General features: G+C 35.6%; 1 protein-coding gene across 8 annotated transcripts in view; it reads left to right on the forward strand.

Moving 5' to 3' along the window:
- SHANK2 (SH3 and multiple ankyrin repeat domains 2) overlaps positions 1 to 13,425 on the forward strand; it is a 352,030-nt gene that overhangs the window by 57,060 nt on the left and 281,545 nt on the right. For all 8 annotated transcript variants that reach the window (XM_083838465.1, XM_083838461.1, XM_083838466.1 and 5 more), the window contains 2 exons: positions 382 to 498; positions 4,859 to 4,936. In XM_083838465.1, coding sequence (XP_083694591.1) covers positions 382 to 498; positions 4,859 to 4,936 — 195 coding nt within the window. The remainder of the gene's footprint in view (positions 1 to 381; positions 499 to 4,858; positions 4,937 to 13,425) is intronic.

Raw genomic sequence — 13,425 nt, forward strand, 5'->3', positions numbered from 1 at the left:
CTGTCAACTGTTAAACATGATTAGCTGACTAGGAATATTAGTTCTGTTTATATATTCTGCCTAATAATATATTAGAAAGTTATCAATCTTCGTATTTTCTTGATAATTTACATCGCTGTTCCCCAAGTACTTAAGCATATGCTTAAATTTTTGCACAGACTTGCTGTACCTGAAGTGCACGCATCTGAGTTCACAGAGAGATATGCAGATCAGGTTGTTAGGCTTCCCATTCAGTCCAGGGGTGGTTTTAAAAATTAGGTCTAAAATAAAGTAGCATATTCTCTGATTTAAAAACGAGGAAATAAAAAATGTTGGCATGGAATGCTTGCCTGATGCAGCCAGATTGTATAGTAACTGAGATATTAATGTATCTCTTCATAGGCTTGCCGGTATGGACATGTCCAACATCTGGAGCACCTTCTCTTCTATGGCGCAGACATGTGTGCGCAGAACGCGTCAGGAAATACGGCGCTGCACATCTGTGCCCTTTACAACCAAGTGAGTGGGCACACACATTCTCCACTTTTAAACGTTGGTCCTAGAAACTAGAAGGGACATAATTAAACACAACTTTATTAGTATTTTAGTCACTGATTCCAAATAAGACTGCTCATTGTTGGTAGCAAAATTATACCTGTTCGTTGGAAAAGAAAACAACACAATGTATGACTGGACTGTTTTTTAGTGTTGTATCTAAATATTTGTTTCCTGGTAATAACTTACTGCTGTTTTGCTAAAATTTAAATTAGAATTAAATAAGAAACACTTGGAAAATACTGTAGAAATATATCTGTAGGTTATACAAAAGATGTCTAATTTTCTGCTGTTTACAACTTGTGTAGCCATTTACAAATAACAGAACCATTTTGATTTGATAGCATGTAATACTCTCTCTGCAGGGATGGTGGGGAGGGAATAAGTTTTACAACTATGTTAAAACACAGCACGTTTAATGTTACATCGCATTAGGAAAATACAAGTCATAAGATGTGACTGTAACTAGTGAAACATCTGTTAAAGCATCTGCTTCTTAATTAATTACAATCTCAGCTTTTTCAAAAGTCTTTTCAAAGCAGATTCTTCAAGTATTGAAGACTTGACTGTTTTAAAAATAGAATTTGGGGAATAATTTGACAGTTGACTTGTTGTGTATGCCATAATTGATTTCAATTCATAAAGAGTCCAGTCATACAAAATTTCCCTGTTAATGCTCATTATTGTTTGAAGTATGCAACATATCAGTGGGTAGGTGTCTCTGTGGATTGCTTGTTGCTCCCTGTCTGCTGGTGGTCTTCAACAGGTTAAGCCCCTAGAACAACTAGGTTAAGCTTAGCAATGGTTTCTTTGCTTCTGTAGGCATACAGATTCCTAGAGGATTTTGCAGAGGATTGAAAGTCACTTTTTTCTCAACAAAAATTTTGCGTTTATGCTTCCCATCAGGAATTAGACACAAGTAACTATAGGCATTTCTGTTAAGTGAATATTTAAAAAATATTTTTTCAAACTTTATTTATTTCACTTTTTCTGAGTAAGAATTTTGAAGTTTGGACCATATATAAACATAAAAATGCAAATTCTTTTTTTTTTTAAACCGTTATATTGTAATGTTTTCATGGCTATAGTTATTTACAAGATCACACACTTGTAGCAAATGTTATGCAGTATGATATGGAAATTAGAATAATCCTGTTGAATGACAGTATTTTTCATGTGAAGGTGTGTTCTCCTCCTGATGTCTATTGAAAGAAATATTCTGTGGAAGATTCAGAGACTGTCACTGAAATTTCACCTACAGATCATGAATATTTTCATTATCATTAAACTGGGCTTTTTGACTGGAAGTTTTACATCTTGTGGCTACAGTGTCCTGATTTTGTTTTCTTTAATCAGGAATATGTAAAAGTAAAGAGTTTTTCTTTGGTGCTGTGAACCATAACCCATGGTGATTTTTTCAACTTAATTGAAAGTTGTTATTAGCTAATGTGGAAGGACCTGTGTTTACCTTTTCCAGAAGAAGATGGGAAGGACAGCAAGATCCTTTTTGCCTCTTGATTCCTGTAGATGGAGTCATTACCCATTGGATTTTTCCCTTCCAGCTTTCTCCAGGGAATTTTCTCAGGATTTCAGTAATTTTGTTTTCTTAAGTACCAGCTAAGTGCTGATCTAAATGACTTCTTGTTTTTTAAAGTTTATTATTATTATTATTATTATTATTATTATTATTATTATTATTATTATTTATTATTTATTATTATTATTATTTATTATTATTTGGTGGCCGTCCAGTAAATCAATGAAGTGTGGACAGGTCTTATACTCTGCTTTTTCCGAATAAAAACGGAGGGATGAAGAGTGCCTTCTTTCAGTCATAGGACTGGATTCTATGTGGAAACTGTTGTAGTATTAACTCAGTTAATCAGAACTCAAACACCAAATTGAATCTTATCTGCTGACAAGCCTAGAGATCTCTGAAAAATGCTTTTTCAGTATTATGATGCCTAAAAGGCATCATACTGCATATTCGATTCATGTATGATATAACGAATGAACAATGCTAAGCCCTCAATATCAGAAGTTGTTAGTTTGTCCAAACTGCAAACAGAAGTTGTGGCATTGGTAGGAAGCACCTTAAGAACACCGAACTCTTAAATGGGCAATTTCCCTTGAATTAAGGAATTAAGGAAAAAAAAAAAAAAAAAGGTCATCCGAAGCATTTTTGGTTCTGGCTTTTCTGCTTTTTCTCCCTGGTTTGTTCCCCTTAACACCGGACATATGAGAAGGAGACAAAAGGAAGAGAGACTCTGAAGCCAGGAATGCTTTTGTTTGTTTAAGAAGAAGAAACAAAGAACGAAACTCTGTACTTCATCCAAAAGAAGATTTTATTTTTTTTTTGTTGAACAACTCTGTACACTTTTGACATAACTTTTCTTATCAAAACAATTTAAGAAATAAATCAATTTACATTTTTTTTTTTTGTTACACTGTATATAGCTTATTTGAAGATTGTGAAGAATGTAAAAATATGTTATTCCTAGGGGAACAGTGGTCACTGTGGGAATATAATGTAGTGTGTAAGCCTAGCATCATTTAGCAGTCAGTCTGAAACAAATTCTTGGGAAAGTAACCTGGAAAAGATTATTTGTGTATTTATTTATTCATTTAAACCTGGAGGTCATCCTCTGGATTGCAGCACATTTACTTCTTTTGCATATTTGCTAATATAGAAGTCAGAAAAATTAGGAAACTATGACATTTTAAGCATTGGTGTAGATCTTTCTGTGTTTAGAGATACAGTGAACACACCTAATGTTCAGATTTCTGTACAAGCAAATGAGACTATATTAATTATATATCTTTAAAAAATACTGTCTGAGAGATGATTACTAATATAGATGAGAGATGATTATTAATATCCTATCTTGAGATAGGATCCATTTTGTTGTTTCAGTCTGTTTTGCAAAATAGGAAGTGTGGGAGCAAAAGGAAACAAAAGAACATCTTTTTGGAGTAACGAACCGTAGTGAAAGGGTAGGATACCTCTTCCCCAGATGTATTTAGGATGACCCTGTGATGGAAGAGATCAAGAATCTGCTGTGATGAACTGGAAAACATGAGGAAAATTATTTTCAGTCATACTTTCTACATGTTTGCTTATGACTCAAAACCTAATAAATAAGCTCAATTTCTGTCACTAAAACAGCTAAACTATAATACTCTTTTATCTGGCTGCAAATTCACTGTTAGAAATGAAAGGTAGCACTTTGAAATATTTCATTTGGTAGAACTCCATAACATAACATGGCAAAAAATCCAAAAAGCACAATGAAATTAGTAGAAATGTTCATGATCAGAAAACAAAAACAAACTGGTTTGCATAATATCCTAAGATGAACATTAGAGATGACATATAGGAAATAGAGTATATATATGGATTGCTAAAAAGTCTAGTATTCTGAAAAGTGTGCCAGAACCACAGAGGATTTCTGGCAGGTCACTCATACTTTAGAACAGTGTAGACTAGTGATCTAAGGATACTCTGTGTCAATCCAAAACAGTTGTTCTTAGAGGATTTCATTTGCAGATTTCCTCAGTTCAGAAGGTCTTGAGCCATACATTTCTCTTTTCCTTAAAAGAAGTGTATTGGGTTTGCACTGTAACTGTTAGTATTTGGGGGAAAAAGAAAGTAGGTTAGACTGGTCAGTACGGTTCCAGGTACACAAAACAACAACAACAAAAAACAAACATTAAATGTTTAGCATTGAGGATCAGCAAGAAAATAAAATCAAAAAACTCAAACCAACCAACCAAAAAAAAACTAAAAGCAAAGAAAACAAAACAAAAAAATAAAAACAAACCAACAAACAGAGCAAATTCACACAAGCAGTAAAACTGCTTTATATAATTTTTAGCAGTAGGGGAGGATGATATTCATCACAAGTACTGTTTACTGTACCTTGAACAGTGTACTATTTTCCCTACAAAATAGGCAAAACACGTTTGGGAGTCAAATTTCACTTTGAACTAATGCATTTACTGCAAATTCTTTTTTTTTTTGTTAAATATGGAATTTCCACAGTACAATTTATTAAAAATTTAATAAGATGTTTACATCTCACATTCCTTTACTTTTTTTTTTTAACACTTGCAAGTTGTTTCTACTCTAACACATCGCAAAGCACCTCAAGCCCTGTCACACATTTAAATACTACTTATAACTTATTTTCTCAGACTAATACATATATTTTTTGACTATTGCTGTTCTTATCTAAGAAAATATATTCAAAGCAGCAAAACATCTCATAGCCTCAACATCTCTTTAGGACCATTATTAAGAAGTTTACCCTTTTACCATTTTCAGGAGAGTTGTGCCAGAGTGCTGCTCTTCCGGGGAGCAAACAAGGAGATTAAGAATTACAACAGCCAGTCTCCATTTCAGGTAAGGAAAAAAAAAAAAAAGTGCCTTCCCCCTGCCCCTCAACAATATTAAAAAAAAAAATCTCTTATTTTTCTGTACTATGTGAACTTGGTTTTGTCAATTCTTCCTTCCTTGGGTGTGATGCCAAAAATCTGGGAAATGTTTCAGGGATGGGGTTGGATTAAGTGCAGTGCAGTCAGTGATAAAGGTTGAAGTTGTCATCTCTTTCACCACAATGAAAGTCTTTCTTTGGATTAGTCAAAATCCATTAGATGTTTTTTCACCATTTGCTCATATTACTTTAAGTGAGCTTAATTAAAAATCCAGATGGAAGAAAGTTGTCCAAAAGGGTTGCCAGGTATGTCTGACAACCTTAAGCCCTCATTTCTGAAGCAGTCCTAATTAGTCTTTATTTCAGTGAAACGTTCATAATACAAACTGGCATGTGAGAAATAGGAATGAAAGTTGTGATGTTTTAAGAAAAAGTTTTTTTTTTTTTCAATTTACAGAAAATAGTGCTTCTAGAAGAGTAATTACACAGTATTACTAAAAGAAACTGTCCTGTCATGAAACATGAGGAGACCGTTTCCCCAAAACAAGTACTCTTTTAACAAAAAAAGTCCTGATTTACTTTTGCATCTTTCCCATTATATCCTGCTCCCTAGCTGGATCATCCTGGCATAGAATTCAAAAAACAAATGAAAAACAAAGCTCAAACAAACAAACCCACAAAACAAAGCACCTTTTCTCTTATGCTTTGACAAATAATATTGATTGAATATTTGCTATGTCCATGTAGGTCTTGGAGCTGGCGTCTCAGAGTTCATGCCTAGAAAATGCCTCTGTGTCTTAACAAAACTCAGCCAAATATTTCTGTATCAGTTTAATTAGCTCTGTACTTTGAAGGTTTTCTGGACGTAGGTTGTGTCTCTTGAGCTTAAGATCTGGCTGCAAATCCCAGCCAGATCATTGTTTTCTCTGGAGACCGTTTTCCCAAAATTAGGGAAACAGTGTATTAATAATTTAATTTTAGGGACCATTTTCTGACTGCTAATAATTTGCCATCTGAATATGCACTAAGCACAAATTCACTAAGTACTAGATAATACTTAATCATTGTACCTTAGAATTAGGGATTGATTTAATTGGGTGATTAAAAAATGGAAAAGAGAAATCCCTAATTTTTGGAGGGATGGGTTACAGTGTCATCTCTCTACCTTGAGAGATCAGATTTTATTCCTCTGTGTCTTTGAGATTCACTTTAGCCTTTGTTTTAGGGTTTTATGTGGGGAGCGTAAGTGGAAAGCAGAATAATTTCCATTTGTCTTTCTCTTTATACTGACTGCTGCAACATTTTTACTGTTCCTCCTAAATTAAGAAAACACAGGGAAAAAGGCAGAAAAAAATCTTTGTAAAAGCTAGCACTGATCGTTATAGGGCTTCAAGTAGTGAAGGGTGACTAGCCAAAACCAAATAACGTCAGAACAGAAAGCAAGCACAGTGACAGAAGAAATAATCTCAAGAGAACAGTCTAGCTGTGGAAGTGTGCTTACTGACCAGTTAAGTGTTCCCTGTCCCTATGGAATAAAATGCTTCTATTTGGTATCATTTATTATATGTTACCACCTCTGACATTTGGGCTTTTGACTGGTCCTCTACCCCTAGTTGGGACAGAAGGACTGACAATTAGTTTGGCTTTTTTCTATCCTTTCTACATCCATGTGCTTAAAAAAAAGGAAATTGCTTTGCATCTTTTTACTCAATGGTGTCTTGCTTTTAGGTGTAGGAAATATAAGAAAAGGTTTTTCTGCTAGTTTTTCCAAATGCAGTGAGTAGAGAAAACCCCGATGGCAGCATTGCAATTAGAATTAATTCTTTGCCATCTGTCTGCTGCTGACCCAGTCGATCAGACACCACAAGTGGAGCTGTTATAAAATTATGCAGAATCCCCTTGAGTTAATAGGATTTTGCATACTAAAATTGTTTACTCATGTAATCAGTAGCAAGGAACATCGAAGCATCTCATATGTACATAATGAGAATGGTTGTAGCTGCATGATCTATTCCTTTGAGTAACCTCCATTATGTTATTTCCCCAGAAATCTAAAAGGATCATTCCTTTGAATTGCTGCTTACAAAACTGATTGTATGAAAACTGGGCTTTTCTGTAAATAAACAGTATCCATATATGGAGAAATTTTTATACTGCTTTCAAGGCAGGCCAAAGCTTTATTATTAGTAGTATTTTGATGAAAACGGGGAGCATGTTTTGACTGTGCATCTTGCATTAGTGGCCAATGAATATATTTTAATTTTACTACACATAAAAAAAAGTGGGGGGGGGAGAGTGTTCACTTCTTTCCAAATCAAGTCCTTATTAAAATAAGCACGAATTTACAGGACCATAAAGAAGGGAGACTCTTCTGAGCTGAATTCTGTGCCATTTAATTTAGGTATCCCACACTGTGTTCTGGGTGGGCATCTCTGCCTGGGATATGCCTGTCTTTTTTACCTTTTCAGTGTCTGGCAGAATTAGTATTAGAATGGCATTGTCAAGTGTCAAATCCATGAAAAAGCTTGTATATGCTTCCCAGTTAAGTGCATAACATTTTATTAGCCACCTTTGAAGAAATGGGTTTCATCCAGACTGATTACTGGGACCTCTTAAGTTAGTAATCAATGTTGAGTACAGCTGATATCACCCACACCTGAAACTCTGTCTGTGGCTGTCAGCTGTAACAGATTTTGCTGATAGGATGTACTGCACAATAACAGAGTATGGGGTACCAGAGATTTTTCTGTTTTTTTTTGTGTTTGTTTGTTTCTTTGTTTCTATTTCCCCTTAATAAGTATTAACACTTCTGTGAACTATTCTGTCATCCCTGTTGTAAGTTCTGCTGATGCCTCCACAGCCATTTCTACCTTTTGATAGGGCTTGCCAAAACATGATTGCCATCAACATAGAGTAGATCGAGTTACAGTTCTCATAAACTGTCTGATGACATGATGAACTATAACTGCCATTCCATTTATAAGCTACCTTTAAACTTTCCAGTGATTTTAGCTTTTTATTTATTTATTTATTATAGTTGTTGTTCTTTTCATGTTAGTATTTCTATGTTATTACCAAAAATATAGACAGAAGCTTAGTCCTTGGTCTTGTGGTAGCTGCAAACGGATGGACTGGAAAATTGACAAAATGTTCTTTCAGAAAATCTGTGATATCCTACCAACATCCATAACTTCTTGGTTTTCCATGCAGTTTGACTTCATAGATTAATATAAAATAATTTCTACCTACCTGGCAACTATTAATCCAGTAACTCAGAATCATCAGTTTTGCAGTGTTTACAAGCCATTGATATTGTACTGCGCAAGTTCAAGTGAACATACACCTTGTTTATCATGTTTTTTCTGTTAGTGACCAGAAGCTCTATATGAATAATTCATATGTTTTCATATGGGCTATAAAGCACTTCCAAGCTTAGAGCAAATAGAGCTAATAATTAGTGTTTTTAAAGCATATGTGTTCAAACATGCAGAACTATTCAGAGGTTGCGTTTAGTGACACCTAGGGTCGTACCTGAGGATGATTTCTCTCTCAGACGTACTCTGTTATTGACCGTTGCTGTCCCAAATCAACATGGTCTGTTATTGTGCTGGTATATAGACAGCAGGAGGAACAGCCTTCTTCCAGTGCCATGGCAGGTAGGATTGTTCCTTTCAGTATGTTGGCTGTACATCTATTTCAATTGCTCATATTTTTGCCAGATTTGAATCATTTGAAATGAAAATTTCCATGCCTTATATCTGAGGCTGCATTGTTCAGAAAAACAAAATGATTCAGCTGTTTCAGAGTATGGGTGAGGGAAAACATGTGTTGTTTTGCTCATACTGAAAACTCTGTTGACCCACCTCTCCTCGCCCCATCTCCCCTGTTGTGTTATGTTGTTTTGTTTTGTTTTCTTTAATTGCCCTGCATGCTGTCAGTGATCTCCATGTTAATAACACAACAGTGTAAAATGGTTTGCAGTCTGACTCAAATACAGGGACTCCAGAACTAGACTGCATATTTGGAAGCTGGCTAGGGGAATATAGACAGGCAGAATTGGGCATGGGTAAGTAAACAAGGAACTTGAGAGCTTGACCTTGCAGATGGGTGGAAAAGTGCAAGACTGCCTGAGACCAAGGCTGGGAGTCAGTGAAAGAGAGAACTGAGTAAGAGCAAAATAGATAAGGGTCTTTGGGAGATTTTTCATCTTCAAGAGCAGAAGAGAAAGAAAATCAGATCGGGGGAAGTTGGGACTGACTGTATGAGATGGAGTCTGAGCAGGGAAGAGAGGGAGGATGGGGATGTCACAAGGTGGAAATGCATGCAATGCTCCCAGCCCTGCTAATGGTCAGAAAAAATCATCTTTTCTATCCAGCATATTTCTGTAATGGCTTCACAAAGCCCAGTTTTATTTAGTTTATCATTTATCATTTTTTTAAATTCTCTTTTTGATGGAATTTATGGATAAAGAAGATAATAGGAGATACTCCCAGGTATTTTTTGTCTCTGACACTTTTGAAAGGGTGAAACTCTGAGAAAGCAAATTTTACAACTGAAAATCTCTGTCCAGTGCCTCAAAAAGTCTTCTTATAAATATAAAAAAATATTTTCTCTCTTGATGTTAAAATATGTAACTGTTGTGTTAGTAGAATATAGCAATTGGATAAGGATTTTTTTTTTTTGCTAAGTATTTATTTTTATCCTAATTCCTGTCCTAAAACACCCGTGCGAACAATGCATTATTGAATATTATGTGTTATTGGCAAAAAAGATCTCTCTGCTTATTATACATTCTGGCATTAGTCAGACCTTAAGCTTTTTGCTCCTTTTGTCCTGATTTCAGTCAAATCTTTGAGCTTTTTCGTACTCATTTTGGTTGTTTTATTTATTTATTTTTCGTGTTTTATTTATTTTCGTGTTTTATTTATTTTTCGTGACCACTGCTTATGTTGATCAGTTACATTCTGTTTTGCAGTACAGAAATAGCAGGTAAAAGACTCTGTCATGAAAGTGTATGCATTCAAATTTACACTTACTCATTATTTGTGATATTTAAATACTGATGGAAAAGATTCAAGGACTTAACATGGTTAAAAAATATAAAGCATTTAACATCTTTAACTCTACAGAAGTGACCATACAAGAAAAAAAATGGATTTTTCCTTTGAAAATAAATGTGTATGTATAGATGTATGCATACGCACCATTATTTTCATAAGAGGAGATTATTAAATAAATAAAAAACAAAGGTCTCATGGTGATATACTGAGACGCAAACAATGATTAGTTATGACATGTTTTCTCATCACTTACCTTGAAGTGCTATTTATAGAGGAACACATGTTCTCATTTGAGAAAAAGGCTTTTTGGGAATCCCGTACATCACCTCCAGCATATTTATGCCTTTGTTGTGCTGACATGGTATCTGTTAGAGTATTAGGGGAAATGTTGCCAAATGAAACTATCCCTGAGAATAACTGGGATACAAGATGTTCTTCCAAGTAACACTTCCAAGAGAAAAGCGTTCAATGGCAAATTTGAGGTGACCTCAAGTGCCAGTAGATTTCCTGCAATTGTCAGTTTTGAAGCATTGACAAGCTGTTAGGCAGACGCTTCTTAGCGGCACACAAAGTACGATTACCAAGGATCAATTTTTTTGTTTATTATACAGTTGGTGACAACAAAGAGGTATGTGATACTGCTGCTGAGAACTTGGGGCAGCAAAGATGCTTCTGCCCCCTGCTTCTGAAGATACTGCAGCTACTTTTGAAAACTGGGACACAAAGAAACTAAATTATGTGATTATCTTGTATTGAGAAAGACAAAATATTGCCACACTTGGAGATGCTAAAAATACCACAGAATGTGTCTTTTTGGGAGGGGAAAAGAAAAAAAGAAAGTCAGTTGTTGCTGCATAGTTGTAATGTGGCTGCAGACTTCTGGAGGAGTGTCTGTGATTTGTATTGTCCTCTGTGTAAAGGATCCCAGACCTCTTATCTTCCCCTTTGCACTTTCTCTCCCCACTCAGACAGTCCAGCTGAAATGCCTCAGCTGTCCTCCCTCACAGCAGTATTTCACTGGGAAACAGCATGTCCCTGAGGTAGCTAGGAGCTGATCTGTTTTTTTTGTTTGTTTGTTTTTTCTTCCTACCAAGTCAATAAACTTCAAAAAGCTGAGAAGCAGCTGAAACTAGATTATAAAAAGGAACAAATAAAGCAAACTAAATTGTAAGGGTCACTACCTGTTTTTGCTCCAAGCGAGCAAGACTGGTGTGCAGTGCAGTTGCAATGAGCTGTCAGGAGGGAGGTTGCAAGAGGCAATCAGATCCGTATAATTTTAATTTAATTATAGGATTTTGATAGCAAGTTTAAATATTGCTCCTACTATTTTATTCGTACTGTATCCCGGAAAGGAAGGCAACAAGGGTAAGTTCTTAACTAGCCCGATCGTAACTGAACAGTGGCACATAGCTTGTCTTATTCTTGTAAAATGTCAGCTGTGGCAACTCTGCATGTTTTTTTTTTTTCTGTAACTATAAAGAGCACAATAAATCTTGTCATTGGAAATACTTTGATTATCTTATCTATAAGTAGCTGTTTTTGTTCTTTTATTGGTTTAAAGCAGATTTTGTCTCCAAGTAAAAACAACAACAAAAAAAAACAAACCCACCATTAGTCCTAAGACTAGGATGAACAAGATTAATATAAAATGTCCATTTATTCGAGTTGCATCGTTGCCAGGATTTTACGTGTTTTGAAATGGAAATGTTAGGAACTGTATAAACATCCAGAGAGTGACAGATAGCTAGTTTTTTTTTCTTTTTTTTTTTTTTTTTTTCCCTTCAGTGTTCCTACAGAAAAGTGTATTGTATCAGGCTCTGCTCTAGATTTAACTGTGGGAAAAATGAGAGTTGTGGTTCTTTTATGATGTCTTGATTCCGGGACCAATATGTGTGGTATAAAGAAGGATAAATTGTATGGGAAATTTGTTTCACAAACTATAGATAAGCGTGCTAGCACTAATCTACTGCATTTAAAATTTTCTTACTGCTGTTACATGGTGTTATTTTGAGATGTTAATACTATTCAGTTTCTCTATTAAATACCTAGTACATTATTAGATTTTGTGTGCCACTATAATCTATATGTAAAAGCCCTAGTGACACTGATTGAATTAGTTGATGCTAATGAACTAGATATTTCAGAGAAATTTCTCCACCTCTTGGGCCGAGGCTACTTCTGCCAGGATGCCCAGCCGTGTCCTGCTGTTCTCCCGTGTGCTTGTATCCGAATGGATTGTCACAACTTAGCTTGCATTTCAGGGCAATGATGATCTTTTTGTTTTGTATCCACCCAGCTGAGCACAGCTCTTGACTGAGATCACGAGCACATCAGGCCTTAAAATACCGATTAATGGTTATGACTGATGGACAGGTAATGTGCTGGCGTGATCTCTTGCTTTTGCAGGAATATACAGGCTATTCAGCGTTAATTTCTGGTAATATTCGAGTGAGTCCTTGCTGCTTGTAAAAAGGAAGGGTCTGTGGCTTTAGGACAACCTGTGCATCTTGTTGCACTGCCATTTTGAAGACAGTGCTCGTGATGAGCAGTTGGCATACGCTGCAGTCCCATGTCTGTTCCCATCAGCACTGGCTTTTACTAGGCTACTGTTTCCAGAGGTTTTGTTCTGGATAACCCATTGAGTTTGGAATGAATCCACCAAATGTATTAGATAAAATAATCAATGTATTTTATTAGCTCAGTGCATTTTGTCCTAAGGGCTTTCAAAAAGCGTTTTTGCCCATTTGGGTAGCAGTTTAAACAACACTGTGATATTAAACAGCGCTGTTTGCAGAACTGAATCTCATAAGCAGTTTTCACTGTGAAATAGTTAGCAGTATCTCTTGCCTACTCTGAGTAGGAAGACATTTTTTTCTGAAAGTATTTTGGGAAGTAACCACTAATTTTGCCTTTTCTATGAGGCAGGCCTGCGTTCAGAGGTGAAAGCTTGCACCCTACAGCAGGGCACACCTGTCCACACTTCAGCTGCATTTTTTACATAACCCAATGTTTACTGTGATTTCAGGGAAAGCAAAATCCAGCACACAGCATACTTTCTCAGTCTTTTTCTAAAAAGCTTCTGCAGAAGAAGATTGCATTTCATGGCTTTCTGATTTAACATATTAAAAAAAAAAGAAAATTAAGTCAATTTTATTGCTGTCTGTGCCTTATCTAATTCATCTGATGCTGCAACCTGGCTTTATCTGCTTTTAATAAATACTTATTTGGAATTGCTGCTCACCCATGTAGTAGTAATGGGGATTATGCAATAACTGGCTTCTGATGGCTCTTTCCCGCCTGAGCTAGATTTTCACATGGAATGAGTCTGTAATTGTAAACGTGTGTATCATACTGTCTGCTTTTTCCTTCTCATATTAATTATTAAAACACAAGCTTAG

The sequence above is a fragment of the Anser anser genome (assembly GCF_964211835.1).
Source record: "Anser anser genome assembly, chromosome: 5".
NCBI lineage: Eukaryota > Metazoa > Chordata > Aves > Anseriformes > Anatidae > Anser > Anser anser.